This window comes from Platalea leucorodia (assembly GCF_965183815.1).
Source record: "Platalea leucorodia genome assembly, chromosome: 19".
Taxonomy (NCBI): Eukaryota; Metazoa; Chordata; class Aves; order Pelecaniformes; family Threskiornithidae; genus Platalea; species Platalea leucorodia.
This window is the reverse complement of record NC_138841.1, coordinates 4,687,528-4,708,804: the sequence shown is the minus strand read 5'-3', so window position 1 is coordinate 4,708,804 and position 21,277 is coordinate 4,687,528. Positions and strand designations below refer to the sequence as shown.

Here is a 21,277-nt window from a genome sequence, read left to right as displayed (position 1 = left end):
TTTCACAACAGTAAAGATAGCATATGATCTGATTTGTAGATAGTGGCAGTTCGTACTGATATGATCCACTAATCTTTTTAAAGAAGCATAGTGAACAAATTATAGCAATAAAGGTGCTGTGGTAATAAGTTATTAACTTCTGGCAGCCATGTAAACTGGAATGACCTGTGCTAAGTTCCTAAACAAGAATTGAACTTTAAACAAAAATAAGAAACTTTGAGAAAGGTCCTAGTGGATATAACAAAGTGGATATAGTGGATAACAAAGTGGATATAGGATCCTAGTGGATATAACAAAGGTATTTCATAGTCTCATCTCTCTTCCTGAAAAGAGGGGTGCACGAAGATGGCTGTGAAGTTAATGTCGCTGTTAAGAGCGCATCTAGAGCGCTTGGCAAATGAAAGCTCAAAGTAGTTTGCAAGGCGGTGCAGCAAGCAGGTTACTTAGGCTGCCTTTACAGTTGGGTGTCGCATGAGTAAGATGCCTGTTCTTTTAGGTGGTCATGAACATGCTTGTTATTACACAAAAACATAAAATAGCAAAACACTGAAATCCAAGATTTCCTAGTATTTTTAGTGTCTCCTTTATAGCTCTTGACTTCTTTTCTCTTTTTCATTGCATTCTAGTGCATTAAAAAAAATAATTTAAGCTTCCATTTTTTCATTCCCTTTGAAAACCTTACAAGGAGAAACTGCATATGGTATTACAATTCATTTTTAGCTTGTGACAAACACCTGTGAACTACTAGTGAGTACTCAGCAGGTGGTTTCAATAGAATGAGTCTCATCTGGAAGCAGTCTATCTCCCCTTATTTAATAGTACCAGGCAGTTAACTGGCTTATGGACTGGAACATTTCAGTCCTTAGTTCTCCAGTAGGTGCACAGAACTAGACTAATGCTATGGTTTTCCAATACTACTGCTCTGAAATGCATTCTAGCTAGCTGGTGAAATGGTTCCACTCTGCCAACGTTAGATATGAACCTTTACCGGTAGTGTTCTAATAGGATGTGGAGAGTTAACTTTCTTAGGGCAACAGCCAGAAAGAATTAACAGCTTCTGAAGGTAGTGCCTGGTTCATGAAATCTGTATGGTCAAAGCCAGAAAGTTAATGTGTGCTCATCCGGCTGCTGCTGCTGGCCTTGATGGGCTTGAAGGTGGAGCGCTTGGGCTGCGCGATGAAGATCTGTGAGCGGCTTGGGATGTAAACTTCTGCACATGCAGGTAGAGGTGATGCTGTGCAGCCGTTGGCTTAGGGCTGAGGAATAAAGCTACGTGTGAAGTTGTCTTTGGCTCCTACTTAGCTTTTAATTAAAATGTAAGTGTGCGCAATCAGTGCAGAGCTGCCAACTGCACATATACAAAGCTAAAGAAAGGATGACTCTGGAAGTAGGAGGGAGCTAAACTCCTGTAATTAAGAAGCTAAATATCTATAGCTGCTGCTAGAGGATAAAATTGCAGCAGTAACTGTAACTCTTGCTTTATTTGTCTTTCCTAATTTACCTTTAACAACTTCATGGAGTAGTTTAACTACATCTGGTTTGTTGGCTAAACTGCAAAACTTCAAACTAAAAAACTTAAAACTAAGCTGCTTCATACATATATCTATACATGGAGTTATAAAAGGTAGCACGCTTCCTGAACATGACTGTAAAATTGCAAATTTACCAGTAACCCTCTGTCCTTTGTACCTGTCCCACCACTTAGCCGTGGAGACTGGCTGTAGTTTTTCACCACTAGAACCACTTGACAGATGCAGAGAGGCTGGTGAAGGGTGATGGAAGGTTGGGGCTCAGACACAACTGAGTATACAAAACATTAATTATGGCAGAATTTCTGATCTTTTAAGATTGAATAGCTGCTGCATCTACATACAACCTCCTCTGTGGCCGTATGGCCTGTTACAGCTGCAGCCCATAGGACGAGACTAGAGAGCGCTGGAGCCTTGCCAGTGGTTTTCCTCTGGGAATGGGAAACTGGCAAGAAAAGTTTCCAGATGACCTGGGAAAGTGGGACAGGCTGTGCTGCAGAGGATGGCAAAGAGCTGGAAGTGTTTCTGGCCACAGCAGTGACAGCAGGTTATATTGCAAATGGTAACCCTAAAATTGTTGCACGTGAACGCTGGATTTCTAGCTAGACCCCTCATTTCCTCAATGTTTTGTCCAATTTTGTGTATATACTATAGCAATATTATCAGAACCACTGCGTGAAGGACACCTAGATTTTTCACTACGGTCATAGGGAAAAGACGTATAGGACACGACTGAAATGAAGAATGTACATATTTCAATAGCGTACGGTGTGAAATGGAGAAGTCAACTGCACAAATGAGTAGGGAGTTGAAGTTTGCTGGTGAAAGACCAAGTCACAATGAAACTTTGCATGGTGGATTTCTCAAGTCAGCCTGGAAGTGTTGAATTGTTCCTGAATTAGTCAAGTACTAACTTGCTGTTATTCAAACTTTAGAAGTATTTCCTATCAGTAATACACACAGGAGTTCTTTTCTCTTGGGATACCCTATGGGCATCTGTTCTAAACAGTCTCTGTGCATATTCCTAAAGGCATCCCTGATGAAACAGATGTAGATGAGTCCAAGATTCATCTCAGCCGTGGCCTAGTGTATTATATCAATGAATTGTAATCTCTTGCAACAGAACTAAAGCCGTGGTGGTATTGTCTTTTCCCTTCTGGCCACTCAGGTCAATCGAACGTACTGCTGTGGAACCTACAGAGCAGGACCAATGCGGCAGATCAGTCTTGTTGGAGCAGTGGATGAAGAAGTTGGGGACTACTTTCCAGAATTTCTAGATATGTTAGAAGAATCTCCGTTTCTCAGAGTAAGGAGTAACTTGTGGTGTTTTGTTTAGAGCGCTATAGATATTTAAGTGATTACTAAGTTCATACATTTCCCAGTAATTAGAAACCATAAAGTATTTTCTCTATTGACGTGCTTATCATTTGGGCTTCTGAGGTATGTTCTTTCCTGCGTCCAAATGAAAGGTACTGAATTAGGTAGCTACGGTTGTGCGAATAATTAAAAAACTAACTATAGTTTATCATACATATGCACTACATAATCAACTACTTCCCTAAAAATTAAGTTCGATAAAGTTAGCTTGGAATATATTTTACCTCTTGAACTTACTTTAGTTTCTATGCAATTCTTTTGACAGCAAATTTGAACCAGTTTTACCAAAGGCATCATTTAATTTTTCTATCTCACCCAGTGTTTTGTGTTATGTGTGTTTTGTGGGTTGTTTTGTTTTTGTTTTCTTTTAGATGACTTTGCCCTGGGGTACTCTTTCTAGTCTCAGACTTCAGTGCAGGTCACAAAGCGATGACGGTCCCATAATGTGGGTGAGACCGGGAGAGCAGATGATCCCAACAGCTGATATGCCAAAATCGCCATTCAAACGGCGCCGGTAATGTTTTGTTTTCCTTTCCGTGTTAAAGGTAAAACATTGCGGTTATGTCTGCATTAGATGTGAGAACAAAACCTACATGCTTTATGTGTAACTAGTTCTGCAGAAGGCTTATTCACAGATTTAAGTTTCATTTGCATTTCTCTTTCAAATTGGCTCAGAGGATAAGACAAATATGTTATTTGCAATGGTCATTTTATTTCACCGCTTTTCATAGTAGTATGTCCTAGATCCATGCTTTCTTAAGATTGAAACCTCTTTTTACTATCCTTCAGGAGACTTTTTTTATTCATCTTATTTCTGTGGAAAGAACTAATTTGGTGGTGGGGGCAGGTGAAATGCTCTAAAACAGCAGAGATCCTTACGCTGTTCGTGTCACGTTTTAATGTTAGCGCGAAAGCACTTGTGATACTGTCTGCCTTGTCGGGAAATATTGTGGCATACGTAGGTACCTGTTGTCTTTCTCAGAAAGAGTGTGCTGTAGAACAAATTTTAGGAGATAAAGAATTGGAAGCATATTTTAATTGTAATTTCAAGCAGAATTTTTGGACGTACTCCCAAATAACTAAAATTCAGTATCTATTAAAATAGCTCTATTTTACATACTATTAAATTCCTGGAAGAATTCTTTCAGCACAATGAACAAAAAATTTTTTTTGGTGATTGGATTTGTTTTATAAAGTTTGATCTCATAACCTGAATTGTACTTTGCTGTATTTGTTTCAATCTTTTGTCGAATAAACACCTAGAAGAAATCAGAGGGAAGTGCTTTGGTCTTTGATTTTGAAGCCTGCAGCACACAACACTTAAAGATTATTTTAATACAGGTATTTATTTTTGAGTAGTCTGAAACATTTTTTAGTATGTCTTTTTATCACGTCGTAGGTCAATGAACGAAATAAAGAATCTCCAGTACCTACCTCGGACCAGCGAGCCCCGTGAGGTTCTGTTTGAAGACAGAACGAGAGCTCACGCTGATCATGTGGGTCAGGGGTTTGACTGGCAGAGTACAGCTGCCGTAGGTGTTCTGAAGGCTGTACAGTTTGGGGAATGGTAAGTGCCACTGAAATGCAACTATTCTAGTCAGAGGGCGTAATTCTAAACATTTTTTCTCCTAAAAAAAGAAAATTCCTTGGAAAACAAGCCTAATCAAAGAAATGGTTTAAGCCCTGTAATGAGATAAATGCTGTCTAGAGCTTGAAAAACCCCAGCTATATACCTGCTATTTTTCCCTCTTCCTGAGGCAGTAGAAAAGTTGTAACACAGCAGTTTGCAGAAAATGTTAGTGGCATACAAAATAAGCCTTAAGATACCGTGCCTAGACCATGACTGTGGTTGTTCTTTTCCTGAATAGGTAGGTGAATGCTAACTTCCGTAACAGTAATCTAAGAACTCAATATAATTAATTTCACAGCTACAGTGCTTTCTCATTTCATGTGCCCAGGACATTGCTGTTGACCTTGCACAGAAACTAGACTTGCATCGTTGTTATTTCTAGCAATTACAGCAGAAATTGGGTAGCATCCTTAGCAATCTCATTAGATTGTCATATGAGTAAAAGGTGCCGGAACTTCCTTTACTCTGATGCACTTATGTTGAATAAAAAAAACTTTACGTTTTTCCCTTAATACAGAATTATTCTAAGTATAGAATGGAATAATTGAGGCAAATTGTGGTTCCTACTTTGATAGTGGCAATTTGAACCTAGTTCTCGGACACTTCAGTATAGTATTTGTCCATGAAAACATCGCTTCTGTTGTGCATGCATCAAGAAAGAATAAAATTAAAAAAAAAAAAGAAATCCATGAATGATATCTCCTTTTCAAACTACTATGTGTATCGAGAGGTGATGAGTCTTTGTGCGCAGTGTAAAACTGAAGTAGGTCATTGGTTCAATGAAACTTTCTGCTGGAAAGAGCTGTAATTCTCTGTAACTCAAATTCTTTAAAAATTCCTGGAATTCTCATCTTTTTCCAGGAGTGACCAGCCTCGTATAACCAAAGATGTGGTTTGTTTTCATGCTGAAGATTTCACTGATGTTGTGCAGAGACTTCAGCTGGACCTGCATGAACCTCCAGTGTCACAGGTATTCAATCTTCCCTAGCGACAGCTCATTCTTAGCATTTTGGAAGTAGCTTCTGACAGTTTTCAGGCTCGCTGTATAGCCTTCCCCGTTGTGTCCTCAGCGGCCCTCAGTTCACAGCTCTCGGGCAATTTCCCTTCTGATGTTTCAGAATAGAATAGTTCAGTTGGAAGGGACCTACAACGATCATCAGTCCAACTGCTTTTCCTTTCCACCAAGCTGAGATTTATGCCGAGAGTCATGACATGTGCTATAGAAACAATTAGAAGTTGATTAAGAAGTCATGTATGCCTGTTTCTGCTTTTTCTAATATACTGATGTTGTCTTAGGATGTGAAGGCATCTAAAGTCGGTCCTGTCAGCCAAAACAATGCAGCCTCATGTCGAGCCTACTGTTTTCAACTGTAACTGTAGAATGCTCTTAACTGTTCATTGTCCTCTCCTAAGACGGGCACATTAGATAAATTATATTTAAAAAGCCCAATTCTCATTTAAATTTTACCTGTTAAACAGAAACATTCTGATTTAGACGCGAAGCGCGTTGAAAATAGGTGGATACTGAATTGTTTCCTCTAAACGGAGTATACCACTAACTTTGCCATCTTTCCTTCTCTCAGTGTGTTCAATGGGTGGATGAAGCCAAACTAAACCAAATGAGACGGGAAGGCATTCGCTATGCTAGAATTCAGTTGTGTGACAATGACATCTACTTCATCCCTAGAAATGTCATTCATCAGTTCAAAACAGTGTCAGCAGTCTGCAGCTTAGCCTGGCACATAAGACTTAAACAATATCACCCTGTGGGGGAGACTTCTCAAAATGCAGAAAGCAATTCAAGCTTGAACAGTAGTGTTCCTGGGAAGACAGAGTCAGAAGGTGAACCCCCGTGTGTGAGTGTAAAAATAGAGTCTGAAGAACCAGGTATAGAAATGCAGCTTACAACAGGGGTGCTCTCCTCCTCTGTTTCTTCAATATCAGGACTTGTGCAACCAGATCAGGTGGCCCAGCCCCTTCCAGGTTTTAAAATAGAGTCTGATCAGCAACACAATCCCCAGGATCATGCAGGCTCTTCTGTGTGATATGTATATAATCAAACATTTTTTTAACAACTTTTTAAAATTTTGATGTGAAGTTATAGTTTTATAACTGGCTTATGTTTTATTGGAGAAATCTTGCCTATAATTCTATAAAGAAAGGTGACATTCCAAAATGTCAAGCATATCTTTTTTACACAGATTATGCAAAATTCAAGTTGTATTTTAACCCCTTAGTACAACCTGTAACAGTGGTCTACCACTTCTTTCTGTTTAAGTAAAGAGATATTGAATATCTCCTCAAAGTCAGAATGAAATTCCTCCAGGAACATAAAATGATTGAACTATATTGGTCAGTGTTATTTCCCTACTTTTACTTTATCTCTAATCTTCACCAGAAAGTGATGCTTTTGTAGAAGACTTGCAAAGTGACTTTCCCATCTCATTTTAATTGCTTAAAAAAAAAAAAAAAAAAAAAAAAAGAAAGCACAGCACTTTTGATGATTTGTGAAATTTTGGTATGTCTGTTCTTGACATGTTGGTTTCTATACAAGTTGGGTTTATATACGAGCTATAGAAATTGATCTCTCTTTCTTACAGTTCCGACAAAGGTGATCTGTAAAATTAACTGAAGAAAGTGTCTGATCCTGTTGAAATGCAATGACTTACTGACCTAACACTTTTCATAGCACTGCTTATGTTGTTTGGTGTGAGGGTTTTGCTTCCAAAATACATCTTCCCTGAACGTGATTAATACTAGTGTCAAAATTAGAGAACCTATTGGTAGTCTTGTGGAGGAAACTGCTATCTTTGAGCACTTTAAGGCTTTAAAATACTAACCAACTTGGCAGCTTGTTTCGATCAGGTCGTAACGTGTCCAATGGAACCACACTTTCCCTTGTACTGACGCACTTAATATAATAGCATTGAGTTGATAACTGACTTGCACAGTAAGGCTGTCCTTATTCTAGGAAGTTCTGTATTACTATTTCACAATAAAAAGTATTATGGCATTGGACTGCTGTTTCCATGTGTAGCTTCTGAGTGCCCAGGTACTGTGGAAAAATCAGTGGCACATGCTAAATATGTAAGTGTCAGCTATCAACAGTTTTTAAACAATCTTTCAATATTTCTGGATGTTAACGTGTAATCTGTATTTGACTTTCACTCACCCCGTTTATTACTGCCCTTCCCAGTCATCGGAAGGAAAAGTCCCGTCCCCTTCTCCCTCTCCCTTCCCCCTCCCCGCATTTAGAGTACAAGTTGGGTTTTGGTGCAACTTAAGCTGTCTCCAGATAACTTTATTTGTTCTAATCCTCACTGGGGTAGGAAAGATTTGAAACGCTATGTTAGACTAGACAAAAGCAAAGATGCTGTGTTAGTTCTGGATGCATCTTTTTAATATCAATTATTACTCTTCTCTTTATAAGGGTCTCTAAAATATGTTACTCTATTATAAATCTTACTTTGTGCAATATTGTTTGTGTAGGCTTTTATATACATATTAGCACCTCAGTGTAGAGGTCACTATTTTAAACTGATAGAAAAATAATCATCAGAAGATACTGCAGTGATTAGTTAGAACCTGTATTACTCCTTATGTGTATGTATGTATTGTCTTCGGTACAAAAATGAGGACTAGGAAATATTTCAATTTAAAACTAATTTACAGATTGAAGTGGTAGTGACTTGTTTAGTAATCTGTGTAAATAAGGTGTTAGAATGGAAAGCTTTTATGATGAAAAGTAATGTGATTCATGCAGGGGTGTAATTTAATCTTAGCAGAAATTCTAGATGACCCAGACTGGTTCATAAATGAGCTGTCTGTTCTCTGGTGGGTTTTTTCCACTTTTTATGTTGAGAGGAATTTCATAGCTTTAAGGGTTGTGCAAAGTAAAATTCCTCACAGGCAATAGCGGTTTCAGTTCATCCTTCACATTCAAAGATCGTATCACCCGAGGGTGTTTTTTCCTTTTTACGAAGTCTGCTAGTCTTCCAAGTGCCCATTTCACTTCTCACATGTGCTATTCTTTGGTCGTGTCAGTAGAGGTGCATCAATAAGGTGGCCGTTCTTCGACAGCCAGCACTGCGTACAATCACTCAGGAATTGACAAATCTGCAGATACTACAGTGAGTCTGCAAACGTAACTTTAAAGGCAGAATAAACAGATTAAGAGCCCCCATATACCAACTTGTCTGTTTTATAGTGAAAGTCGAAATAGAAGGAAGAGGGAATCAATTTGGAAGTCCTCTGCAAATTCTGATAGCGTGTTTTCAAATGGCTAAAGGAAGAAGACCAGAGTGGCTCATGTTGCTTTCAAAACTGTAGCTTTAGTGAAATCTGGGACTACAGCCTAAAATACCAGGAAAATGCTCCGACTTATCTCTTTGGATGGAGGGACATGACCAATAGTATCATGCTCTCTTTACGTTCCGTTCAATTGCTAGCTAATCTAACTCTCTAATGTCAGATTTAACTACAGAAACGTATCTTCAAATGACTTGAATGTCGCTGATGCCGTTCTAGCATGCCTGAAAGATTGAGGAAGAGAGGAGCAAACTTTATAAAAATCTATTACCTGAATGGATGATCGGCTTTGGTGGGCTTTAACCAAAATGACATACTGCTCTCAAACGCCACCTCAATTCTGGATGTAAAGTAGGAGAGCGATTGCTTATGAAGCTGATCGCTAGCCGTTGTTTCAAAATGGCTGCAATTGCGCTGAAAATGAGAGCAGAATTAGGACAATGCCTTGATGTGAAAGATGCAAATGTTTTCCAGAACAAGACACGTAGAATACCGATTTTTATAAGCTATAGCTGTTTAGAAATGAAGTAACGAGTTCAAGCCACTTAGTGTTTGCTGAGCAAAACAAATCTCTGGGTAGGTCCAAGTAAATATTTCTGAATCTCTCTCGTGAAATAGCTGGCTGTTTGAATTTCTCTGTAAGATTTCATAAAACAGCCTGCCTAATGAGATAATGAAACTTGGGCAGATTTCATGGGTTGTTCTAACAGTTGTCAGTAGTACCCAGGTGGATACTGAACAGCTCATAAATACGAATGCGCTGGTCGGTTACTGTAAATCCTCAATTCTCCGTTTATGAGGCTCTGCCCTGTGAGGTGTCGGTTGATAATGAGAAAACGCTCCTGCTCTGTCCTGGAGACAACTGCTGATTGAGCAAGCGCTCCGTCTGTAAGGGGCGATCAGCTTTGAGATGTGGAACTCGGGCGTAGGCTTCCATTTTAAATAAAGTGCTGTTGATTAGAAATGTCACTTGGGATAAAGGTGAGTAGCTCAGTGTGCTAGAAGGGGACTAGCAAAATGCAATTTAAAGATGAAATCTCAGTTAGCTTCAGTTTCCTCTCTCCTTTAGACATGCTACAAGTCATTTTGTGCAGATACTTGGCACGTTCTCTTCCAGGAAGGTGGGACACTCAGCGAAGTGTTCTCAGGGGATTTATAATCAGCGTTTTTCCCAGGTGTAGATCTTGCCATACAGAACAAGGGCTCTCCGCTGTACTCCGTCGGTTTTCCGGCGCCTTGCAGTTCAGTTCCCCTGGACAAGGCTAATGGTCAGAGCTTTTCCCACAGGCGCGAGCTCAAGTCCTTAATCTGGCGTGGCCTGCCGTTTTCAGGTCTGAATCAACCGAGTACTAAACTCTGAAATTGTAGTTTCCGAGGAGTGCTAAGTGTTGGCAGCTCTGCACTTGCGCAGGGGGTGCGAGGAGAGGGGAGGGCTTGGTTTTCCTCCCCGAGACGCGGCCCCTCGCCCCGCCGGCTCTCCTGCTGCCCGGCCACGGCGCGGGGGCCGAGGAGGTGCCCGCGGGGCGCTCCGAGCCTTTGGAGAAATACATACGCTTCTGATTTCTTTGTACAACATGTAAAGAGACTTCTGTATTGCTGTTTTTGTGATTTAATTTGATTTTGATTGGCAGCTACGATTTTTTTTCTGTGGTTTTAATTTATCTAGGGTCTCTGCCTACAGAGGACGTGTACAATTGCCTGGAAGACTGTTTGCTTTGTGCGGCCTTAGTTATATTTATTGACATTAGCAAGTGTTTCAAAGAGGTTTTACAATGAGTAGTGCGGCGATGGAGCGCTCGAGCCTCTGTGTGAATACTCTAACGCAGTGCATTTCTGTCAGTAGCTGACTGTACACCAGTGTCAAACTGTTAAGCTATTTCTTTGTAAAATAGTCCAACGGAATGCATAGAATTTTTTCCTGTAAAGTATTTTTTTAATAAACAAAGTCTGATTTTGTCCTTTACGGCCTGGCTGCTTCTTTCGGCTCTGTGGGCGGCCGGGGCGGAGCCGGCTCGGCGCTCTCCTAGCGCTGCCTGGGCGGGGCGGGGCGGGGGCAGGCGGAGGCAGTCGAGCAGCGGGCTGGCGGCGGTCTCCAGGGTAACAGCGGCCGGGGCCGGGGCCGGTACCGGGGCCAGGGCCGGGCCGCCCCGAGCTCGCCGCCGCCCCGCGGCCCCCTATGGCCTCCCGCGACAGGGATGCCATTTCCTGGTACCAGAAGAAGGTGAGTTCGGCGCGGCGCGGGCTGGCGCGGGCCCGGCCGTGCCCTCAGCCTCCTCTCCTTCCAGATCGGGGCCTACGACCAGCAGATATGGGAGAAGTCCATCGAGCAGACCGAGATGAAGGTAACGGCGGCGGCCGGGCGCTCCCGCCGCCCTCGCAGCCCGGGCCCGGCTCCCCTGGCAGCTAACAGCCCTTTGTTTTTGGCTTCGTAGGGCTTCAAAAACAAGCCTAAGAAGAAGGGACACATTCAGCCTGATCTGATCGACGTGGATTTAATCAGAGGTGCGCGGCCCGCGAGAGAGATGCTGGCGTCCGGCGTCCCCGCGCAGCCGTCCGAGCATCGCTGCTTTGCCCAGGGTGGGGGAAAGGCGAGCCTGCGCTCTGCCAGGTGTCTTTGCTGGAAGCCTTAAGCGGCTGCCCGGGGCCTGAGTCACTCGGCTTTGGCAGCAGCAGCAGCACCGAGCGCCGCTGAAGCCCCAGGCCTTGCCGCCGGGGCAGGGTGCCCACGCTCGGTAGCGCCGGTGCAAAAGGAGCATTGAAACCTGAAAGCAGAGGCAGGAGGAATTCGGGGTGGTTCAGCAAAAGCAGCGCGAAGCAGTTGGTGAGAGCGGACTTGGGCGGGTAGGGAAGGGTCGGCAGCCGGCGCGCCGAGATGAGATGAGATGAGATGAGGGGCTGCTTTTAGACGCGCCTGTCTGAGCTGTATGGACTGGCTGAGTGCCCGAAGCTGGGCTGCTGTCACCCTTCTGAACTGCAGCCTTCTGGCAGGGCTTGGTCTCGGCCAAAGAGGAAGTCATAAGTAAGGAAATTCTTGTAATTCACAATTAATGACTTGTGTGTTTTTCCTTTAATTCCAAGGCTCTACGTTTGCCAAAGCCAAGCCTGAAATTCCCTGGACGTCGCTAACTCGGAAAGGAATCGTGAGAGTTGTGTTTTTTCCGTTATTCAGCCAGTGGTGGATACAGGTTACTTCCCAGCGTATTTTTATGTGGCTCCTGGTGCTCTACATTATGCAAGGTAAGGGGGGGCGGCAGGCTGTGCCACGGTCCTTTGTCTGCAAGGAACGTGACATCATTTTGTGGTCCGTAATCTAGAGCAGAAGGATCCTATCTGAAACCTACTGAATGCAGATTTCAAGATGCGTGGCACTAATATTTGCAGAAATTATAAAACAGAGGAAAAGTAAATAGTTAAGACAGAGGAACTTGGGCCATGCTCTTAATTTTTGCATTTGATACAATTTTCTCCTTTTCAGTCATAGCAGTTGTGTTGTATTTCATGATGCCTGTTGTGAATGCAAGTGAAGTCATGGGACCGATGTGCCTTATGTTACTGATGGGAACTGTTCACTGTCAAATAGTGTCCACCCAGATCAACAAACCTTCAGGAAACAACGGGCTCAGCAGGCGGAGGAGGTGAGCGGGGTAACGGGTTCAGTTGTTGCCATCAAAGCATATGGCGGATTGCTCATGGTAGAAGTTAATGGGTAAATATCTTCTCTTCTGGTTTTATGTAAATGTGTTCTTTAACCATAAATGTGAAAATGAGTATTTTCCGTCTTGCTTGTAATCTTCTCATAACCAAGAGGAATGCTGCAGATTTACCAGGCTATGCTGGGTCTGGTGTCGTTGCCAGCTGGGCCTTTACCTACCGTAGCGTTTAATACGGTTTCTTTTTGTGGCCAGAGGAGGGCATTCTGCGCAGAACGGCAGCTTCAAGGTTTTACAGACCCGTCTGGCGCCCTGCTTTGGCATTAATGCAGGGAATTGCTGCTGTGTGTTGAGAACAGGCCGCTGACGGCAGAGATGACTCTGTGGATTCGTTGCTGGCAATTCGTTTGGGCATGTGGGAGATGTTACGGTTCCCCGGCTAGATATTTAACTGTTCGGTGCCTGACTCAGTTTAAACACTGATGTAATACGTTTGAACACGGGATGATGGATGTGGATAAAGTTTTGCCTCCGTTAGATTTCTACAGGAAAGATTTCGTCCAGATTTTGTCTGTTGCATCCTTTACTAGTGATATATTGATGTCTTGTGGGTATATGCATGTTAATCCAAATAAAGTTTATGTTATTTGGAAATAAGCATTCTGTCTGCATGACTTAAGAAAAATAGCATCTAAAAGGCTGATCAAATCTGATTCAGATCTTTTAAGAAAGACCGAAGAGTAGCTTGCTATGCAAACTTAATTCTCCTCTTTTTAAAAATCAGGAAGTTACGCAAATCTGTGGGTGTCGATGGGAACAGTTGGTCTTCTCCTGACAAAAACAGTAAAGAAGAGCAGTCTGAATCTGCATCCATTCTTAACAATTTATTTAGTATGCTTTTCCGAAGGAGGTATGTGATCTTCACTGGGTTTGGTGTATTGGTAATGACGCTGTCAACAATTTGATATCTGGAAAATGAAGACAGAATGTGTGCTGTCACTGACGTCCCCAGAGTCTGCCAGCTAGCTTCTTTTGAGCTAAAAGCACTCTTGGTGTTGTGGGAGGCTGACTCCTCGTGAATTTTTAGTATGTCCTTATTAGGAGATCACAGCATGGCTCACACTGCAGCTAAAACCGAGCGTTAGATGAGTGGCAGAAAGTGGCGGAGCTTATTTTTATTTATCGGATAAGTGACCTTTCTTGAATGTGTATGCTCAAGTTATATTACTGTTTTGCCTGATTTCCAGAAGCAATTGGGCCTTCTAGTTTAAGTTGCTTGAATAGTCATCCCACTTGACCACCTTACTTTTTCTAAAAGTAACTTGAGGAACAGGAGGATAGATTGGGATAATATTTCATTGTCTTCTGCTGTTTTCTCAGGTGAGTTTCTTGATGACAGCTCCTTTCTCTTGGTGAGGACTTCTGGTCTTGTGAATTGCTCTTATTTATTTTTTTCAAAATAATAAGAAGAAAAAATTTCCCTCTTGGTTTAGAAGTTTTAAGGTACTATTGAAGTTACAAAAGGAGCTGTCCAGTGAGAGTGAAGCAGATATAAGGCTCCTCAACAGAATCAGGACACAAAGAGCCTGTCAGCAGAAGACGACTATGTGTTCCCTTAGCTTTATCGTTTAATGGTGTACCTGTGTGGCAAGCGAAAGAGACCGTGATGTTTTCCTCAAAGAGCTTTTCTCTGATGTAAAAGCACCTAATTGTATTTTCTCTCATAGGATTAGAAGAGTAAAGTTGGTAGCTGAGAAAGGGACTGAGACAGAAAGCGGCGTGAACGCTGTGAATAACGGCATTAAGCACAGACATGCCAGATCTGAACACAGGCTGTTGCACTTCAAAGAGAAAAATAAGCTCTCCGATGGGGAGAAGAGCCATCAGGTACTGGCAGGGAAGATCCATTTGAAGTCGGAAATTTCAGTGTATTCTGTGCGTGCCCAAACGTTTGTTGGTACTTAACTGTGTGGTTTGATCTAATACGAGATACTCCCTTCTTCTGCTGATCTCTGCTCGCATATAGGAACCGTGAAAACCCTTTCTGCTTCTCCACTGAACAGCTGAGACGGTGCTAATATTTTACTGTCAGCATTTTTTCATCTGTTCAGGAGTCAAGTGTGTCAAACAGACGATCCTGGAAAATGTCTGTTTTACCAAGGTGCCTGTTTAGTTGTAGAGACTTTCAGTTAAGGAAGACTGCTGATAATGATTAAAAATAAATAAATTAGCAATTATCAGAAGCAGTTCTGTAAAATAATTTGCCTTGCAAACAGTTCCCCACAATATCCTCTCAGGGGGAGGCAGGAAAATAAAGACTGAAACGTCCCTTGGGGCAGGAGAAAGACAGAGTTAAAGCATTGTGACCTCTGTTGAAATCTCTAAAACATAAAGCTTGTGGAGTTACTTTTGAGGCTGCTCTGGGCTGGTAAGGTGTTAACTCCCACATGGAGAACTTTGATTAGAATCTGTGCGGGACACCGTAGCACCGTGCCATCCCAGCTCCTCTGTTTCTAGGCTTTTGGAGAGGAGCAGAGCTAGGTGCAGGGGGACACAGCTCACGATTTCGGGTCTGCGAGCCACCAGCTTGTAGATACGTCTGTTCTGCTGGGCTTAAGGTTGCTGGTAAGACACAGCCAAGAGCTGCTGCTGCCTCCTCCTCTTCCCGCCCTTGCCCCAGATCCAACCCCCCCCCCCCAAGATTCCCTCTCACTGCCTCTGTGGCAAGGCGAGGGCAGGGGTAGGGAGTTAAAATCTGTGCTGTTTCTGTGCTGCTGAGCTGGATTCTGTTTCCGCGTGTTCTGTGGAGATCATCTTCCGCTGGCGTGTGCAGGTAGTCAGAGATTACTGCGTATCCCAGGGGAGCAGCAGCACCGGCTTTGAACTTTGGTTTGATGCAGTTCAGGTTGGTCCTTTTTCGGTGCCTTCGTCTTATTTTGACTGCTGTGTTTCCAGGATGACTGCACCAACAGAGGTGCCGTTTCTGATGAGCTTTCGAGTGAGGAGGATGCTGAAGCAATGGCCCAAAGGATCTTGTTACGCCAGAATGTAGAAGGGGCTTCCAGTGACAACAGCTATGAAGAGAAGAAGAGGCCTCTTGTTTCTTTGAACCAGGCTGTCTCACAGGTACTCACGCGGAATTTATGCCATTTTCCACACAATTTTTTGCTGCGGATAATGAGCTGGTTTTCCTTTGGTTTTGGCAGGTCAAGCAAGCCCTTAAAGGTGCCAGAGACTCTGATAGCGTCGTGGAATCTGAACTGGAATCCACGTTATACAGTCAGGTACGGTCATAAACTCAAGAGACGGAGCTTTGCCGAGCCTGGCCAGCACAGGGACATCCTCCCCGTTAGAACAGCCCGTTATTAAATGACAGTGCTTCAGCATCGTCAGGTGCGAGGTGCGGCCTCCCTCCCTGCTTGTTTGCAGCTTTGTAAAGTTTGTTCACAATTGTGAGTGTACTACTTTGCTTAACAAAAACAAAACAAGCAAACAAAAAATCACTCTGTCGGCAGCGTAGTATGGTCCAAGCTGCCGTTAATAGCTCGTGTTGAATTGCTACAATTGCTCTTGTGGTTTGGGAGGCAGCACTGCAGCTTTTATGCTAATCCATTTTGATTTTAATGTGATGAAATACATCGATTCTGTGATATATACTCATTCACCTCATTACTTTGTTTATCTTCCCCCCTGCCACTCCCCCCACCTGAAAATAAAATAGAAATAGAAAGAAAAGATATGAATATCAAACTATAAAAATCTATAGATAAATATAAATGAAATTTTAAAACAGATTATGCAAAAGCCGGCAAACTTTTGCATTAGAATGAATAAGTCATTTTTATTTTGTAAAGTTGGGAACGGAGGTGGGGAACTGATGGTATCTGTGTGACTTCCCATGAAACGCTGGTTGCAAAAACCATCAGCGAGTGATATCGTCTTTCCCAGTTTGCACTGGGGGGTGCGACTGGGAGTTCCCGGCTGCCCCGGGAAGCCGATGTAGCCGATCGCTGGGGGGGAGGAGGTGGTTCTGCAAATGGGGCGTGGGGCTGCGCCGTGTAAATTTTGCTCACCTTCACAGGACTCGAGGTCCTGCATTAGCGTGGGGTCCCGGAGCTGCAGCGTGACCCGGCGAGACTCGGAAAGTACCCGCCACGACTCTGAGACAGAAGATATGCTTTGGGATGATCTGCTTCACGGGCCCGAGTGTCGCTCGTCCTGCACCAGCGACAGTGAGGAGGTGACGGTGAGAGGTACCAGGCGGGATTTGAAGGAAGATGTTTTCCAGCAGGTTTGTTGATTTGTATCCAGTAGTTGAGAATACCGTGACACCCCCCCCCCCCCCGGCCAAATAACACGAAAGTCATCTGAATGCTGTTGGTATAACGTGAGCAACCTAATGCTGGGTGAGCCCATTCCGTCAGCTGTGCTAATCGCACGGAAGCCTGGAATGATCTAAACGATACCAGTGAGCAACTCCCTCCTCCCCACCGCTATTATCTGGGCCACCGCTAATCCCAAACCCAAGTATTTCACCCAAAGACAAATTTGGAATCGCCCTCTCAATCGAAATACTTCCTAGGGAGCAGCATTATTTAATAGCGGGACAGAGATAGCTGATATGCCTTTTGCATTCTTTTCTCTTTTATAGAACCATTTGTTCTGGCTGCAGAATACAAGTCCAGCATCTGCAAAAGTGAGCGCGCTGATCTGGGAAGGGAACGACTGTAAGAAGGTGGACATGTCCGTGCTGGAGATCAGTGGGATTATCATGAGCAGGGTAAGAGGGCTGTGAGGCATTGCAACCCCTCTCCCTCACGCTTTAAAAAACCAGCCAAAACCCCTGCACTAGATGCAGACATGAAGCGCGGTGTAAAACTGCTCCCTCCTCAGCTCCGAACAGAGTTGTCCCAAATGTTCTTACCTAAAAATTGCACAACCCAAAATTTAAGAGGTCCTGGTGAAGACTAATGAGTGCCGATTATTGCTGGCTGTGCCTCTGCGGTGGTTTTATTATTTATTGACTGATTGTTGTTGGTTTGGGAGTGAAATGGGTGGAATTATTTTAGGCTATGTCCTTTGAAGAGCAGGGGAATTGAATGTTTGATTGAATTAATGCTGCCACAACAGCATGCTTTTCCTTGATGCAAAAACCCAGGTAATCATCCCATTTTTGTTCCTCCTTGCCAGGTTAATGCCTACCAGCAAGGAGTGGGTTATCAAATGCTGGGAAACATCATCACCATTGGATTAGCATTCCTACCGTTCCTCTACAGACTGTTCCGCACGGATAACCTGGAGCAGCTGTGCTCCATTTCTCTAATGGAGCTTCTGCACATCTTTTGTGGAGCACCGGCAAGCACCCCCGTCATTGTGCTGTCTGCGATCAACTTCCTCGAAAGACTTTGCTTAACCTGGATGTTTTTCTTCATGATGTGTGTTGCTGAGAGGACGTACAAACAGGTAGGTTTACACCTTCCGTGAACCCCGGGGCAGTCTTCTACCCAAACCGCGCTGCCCGTCGCTGAAGACGCTGGCAAGACAAGCGTGTCTCGGCAAGCTGAAGTGTCAAAGCCGGGTAAGATGTCCAGGAAGGTTCGGCAGGGAGTCTGGTAGGACTCCCGTTCATCAGTCACGAACTTGAACTTGTCAGTGCCCCTCCTGCCCTCCCAGCCCCCAAGGGAAAAATACCCTTTTAACACCTCAAAATGGCACTCTGCAAGGAAGCGCACGCTTCAGCGCGGAGCCGTTTGTGCAGAAGCAGCCTGCGCAGTTGGCCTGTTGGAAGCTGGAGCACGCGGTATCGGCTGCATCGCATCCAGCTTTGCCGCAGTGGCCGTAGCTGCTGCGTGGCAGGCCGCCGCCAGTTCCTGTTCTAGCGAGAGCTTTCTGGCTGACCTTGCAAAGCAACAGCAGCTCCGCCTCCGCCACGCACAAGACGACTGTTAGCTACCCGAGAGGCCGTGCGCCTCGGCCCCGTTAGGCTTCCCCAGCGTGCTGCAAGGCTCACCACCTCTTCTACCAGTTACCACTAAGCAATCCCAAGCAATCATCTGGTTTGGTTTAGACTAATTTATGTTTGTGTGTGTGTATGATGTTGTTGTTTTGAATTTGCAGAGGTTTTTGTTTGCCAAGCTTTTTAGTCACATTACATCTGCTCGGAAAGCCAGGAAATACGAAATTCCTCACTTTAGACTCAAGAAGGTAGAAAACATTAAGATCTGGTTGTCCCTTCGTTCTTATCTAAAGGTGAGTTCTGATCCGAGATGGGTGCATTTGGTTATTACAGAGGCTGGGACCAAGCCTCTCGGTACAGGTACCTCCCCTCACTGCTGTCTGGCGCTCTGGACAGCGCGGCTTGAATCGTTAAACCACCGATAGCAGCTGTTCGTGGGGAGCCCTGACTCCCCACCTCCGCATCCAAACCTTAGACCTGGCTCGGTGTCTTTGTTTCTGCAGAGGCGAGGCCCCCAGCGGTCTGTGGACGTTGTCGTGTCGTCGATCTTTTTACTGGCTCTTTCAATTGCTTTTATATGCTGTGCCCAGGTGAGATTTTAACTTTTTGGGTTTCTTCCCCCTACGTCTTTTTAAAAAAAAACCAACCCCAAACTAATGGAGGCTTTTCTTTTGCCACCCAACAAAGTGCTTGAACTGCTGAACTGTAGCTGTTTGTCTCCGAAGTAATACGGAGGGGTTTGCATTTTTTAAAAGCTTTGCAATGCTTAGCTGGTAAGAGATGTTCATTCTCCGTTTGCAGAGGAAGGTCTGGGGCTTTATAATCATTAGGAAAATTTCAGGACAGAAGCTTTTGTGCACAAAGGGAAGGGTGCCCAAGCACCTCGGGTGTTCACAGGACATTTTATTTAAGAGGGCTGATTGCAGCATCCTCCGTAACCACTGTTGTTGAAAAGCAGGTCACTAACTCTTCCTTACGCCTTTTAATCCTTCACTAAGCCTTCCGTTACAGTAAGCACTGTTAGTGCTGGAGCCGTTTTCTTGGTTTCTTTGGTTTTGGCAAGCGATTCATTACAGTGTTTAGGCAAGTTCTCGATACCACGAAGACGCAGCTGTGGTACCAGTAAGATGGATGCTGCTGCCTTTGATGGCTTTTCTAAGCCACAGCCTTCTGGAGGAAGTCATTACAATCCCAGTCCCGCTCTTAGACCCGATGAGTCTGTACTGGGAGAGGCAGCATCAGCTGAGCGTGGCTGTGGTGGTCGAAGGCTGCCGGTGGGACAAGCACAGATCAAAGGAAAGACATTTTAGTACCAGTTAATTGCACAGAGAAAGAACAAGCGTCCTTTTCTAAGCAGAAAGAATCAAATTCCAAGCTAAAGCCAGGTTAGAAACAAGAGCTTTTACGTTAACCTGGTTACGTGACTGAATTACACTTCAAGGGAAAAAACCGCCGGTAGCTGTCGGGCAGGGGCGGCTGGTCAGGAGCAAGGGCAGCGCTTCTGCGCTTCTCCGAAGAACGGGCACGGTACGCGTTCCTCACGTTGCCATTCATTTTTCAATACAGGTTCTTAAGGGTCACAAGACATTTCTGAATGCGGCTTACAACTGGGAGTTCCTAATCTGGGAGGCAGCGCTGCTTCTCTTTTTACTACGGCTGGCATCCTTGGGCTCCGAAACCAACAAGAAATACAGTAGTATTTCAATCTTGCTCACGGAGCAGGTACCTCCGTTTGGCTTATTCTCCCTTTGGCTTTGCGGCGTGTTTGGATGTAATAATTGCCTTTCAAACCAGCTTAAAAAAATACTGGAATCAGATTTTAAAATTCAGACATCAACACTTGTGCTGGACAGAAGGCAATAAAACACCGTACAGCTGGGGACGGACAAGGTGTGAAACAGTTCTAAATTCTAGATTATGTTTGTCTCTGGGTTAACACGTGTTAGCCACGTCAAAGAGCGATATTATCACTGCTCAATTCCTGTCTGTGGATGCGTCCACTTCTTGGAGTGACAGCAGACTGCAAAGAAGGGCTCTCATTTCCCCCAGTTAGGAATCAGCTGGGGCCAGTGCTGGAGTATCAACATCTGCTCTGTACCATCTCTGTCACAGATAAACCTGTACCTAAAGATGGAGAAGAAGCCAAACAAGAAGGAACAGTTGTCTCTAGTGAACAACGTTTTGAAACTATCTACAAAGCTACTGAAGGTAAGCTACTCTCCCTAAAAACGTGCAGTCGCTCCATTTTATGGAAGCAATGACTAATGACAGTGTGGGGTTTTGCTCTTCCCATTTCTCTTTCTCTGGCTTAGGGGAGTTCGGTCTCACAAAGGGAGTTTTTCTGTGCTTCTATAGCCATGGCATGAGATTAAAGCCGTACAAGACCCATGTGGTTAATTAGTGCTACAAACCTGTCATTCGTAGCAGCTTACTACGATTTCGATAAGCGAGAGGAGAGGCTGTATGAACGCAGCATGTCTCCTTACTGCTCGAATCTCATTTTCCTTCTGCAGCTTCCATGCTGAAGCTTCTTGACGGTAGCAGAGTAGAAAGAGCATAGAAGAGCCACATAAATGAGTCCAGACAAATTCTACAGCCTGCTGAGTCAAGCTCTCGTTACGCAGCCAGTGTTGCTACAAAGGAGACTTTCCAGATTCAGCATGGCTGTTAGAAAAGGTCTTTGAGCTGGGAGGCCTGAAATACAGAGTGGGAATTTCTGTACGTACATTTAAGTAAGGATACAGAGGCAGCGCGCGATTAGCAAAGCCTGCCACAGAGCCACTGTTAGGCTAAAAGTCAGAAGATGAATTCCTTCTGGTACGGACCA

At 44.0% G+C, this 21,277-nt stretch overlaps 1 protein-coding gene across 11 annotated transcripts in view; it reads left to right on the top strand.

Annotated features, from left to right (window-relative positions):
• LOC309599090 (protein PHTF1-like) overlaps nucleotides 1-21,277 on the top strand; it is a 32,102-nt gene that overhangs the window by 8,734 nt on the left and 2,091 nt on the right. For 2 of the 11 annotated variants that reach the window (XM_082330243.1, XM_082330238.1), the window contains exons 3-21: nucleotides 2,698-2,835; nucleotides 3,278-3,420; nucleotides 4,306-4,473; nucleotides 5,398-5,506; nucleotides 11,130-11,186; nucleotides 11,277-11,346; nucleotides 11,923-12,081; nucleotides 12,320-12,479; nucleotides 13,279-13,404; nucleotides 14,222-14,429; nucleotides 15,450-15,620; nucleotides 15,701-15,778; nucleotides 16,576-16,785; nucleotides 17,146-17,274; nucleotides 17,685-17,957; nucleotides 18,612-18,743; nucleotides 18,954-19,040; nucleotides 20,017-20,172; nucleotides 20,563-20,658. In XM_082330243.1, the coding sequence (XP_082186369.1) occupies nucleotides 2,698-2,835; nucleotides 3,278-3,420; nucleotides 4,306-4,473; nucleotides 5,398-5,506; nucleotides 11,130-11,186; nucleotides 11,277-11,346; nucleotides 11,923-12,081; nucleotides 12,320-12,479; nucleotides 13,279-13,404; nucleotides 14,222-14,429; nucleotides 15,450-15,620; nucleotides 15,701-15,778; nucleotides 16,576-16,785; nucleotides 17,146-17,274; nucleotides 17,685-17,957; nucleotides 18,612-18,743; nucleotides 18,954-19,040; nucleotides 20,017-20,172; nucleotides 20,563-20,658 (2,670 nt within the window). The other 9 variants (XR_014230185.1, XM_082330241.1, XM_082330246.1 and 6 more) reach the window with 9 other exon arrangements.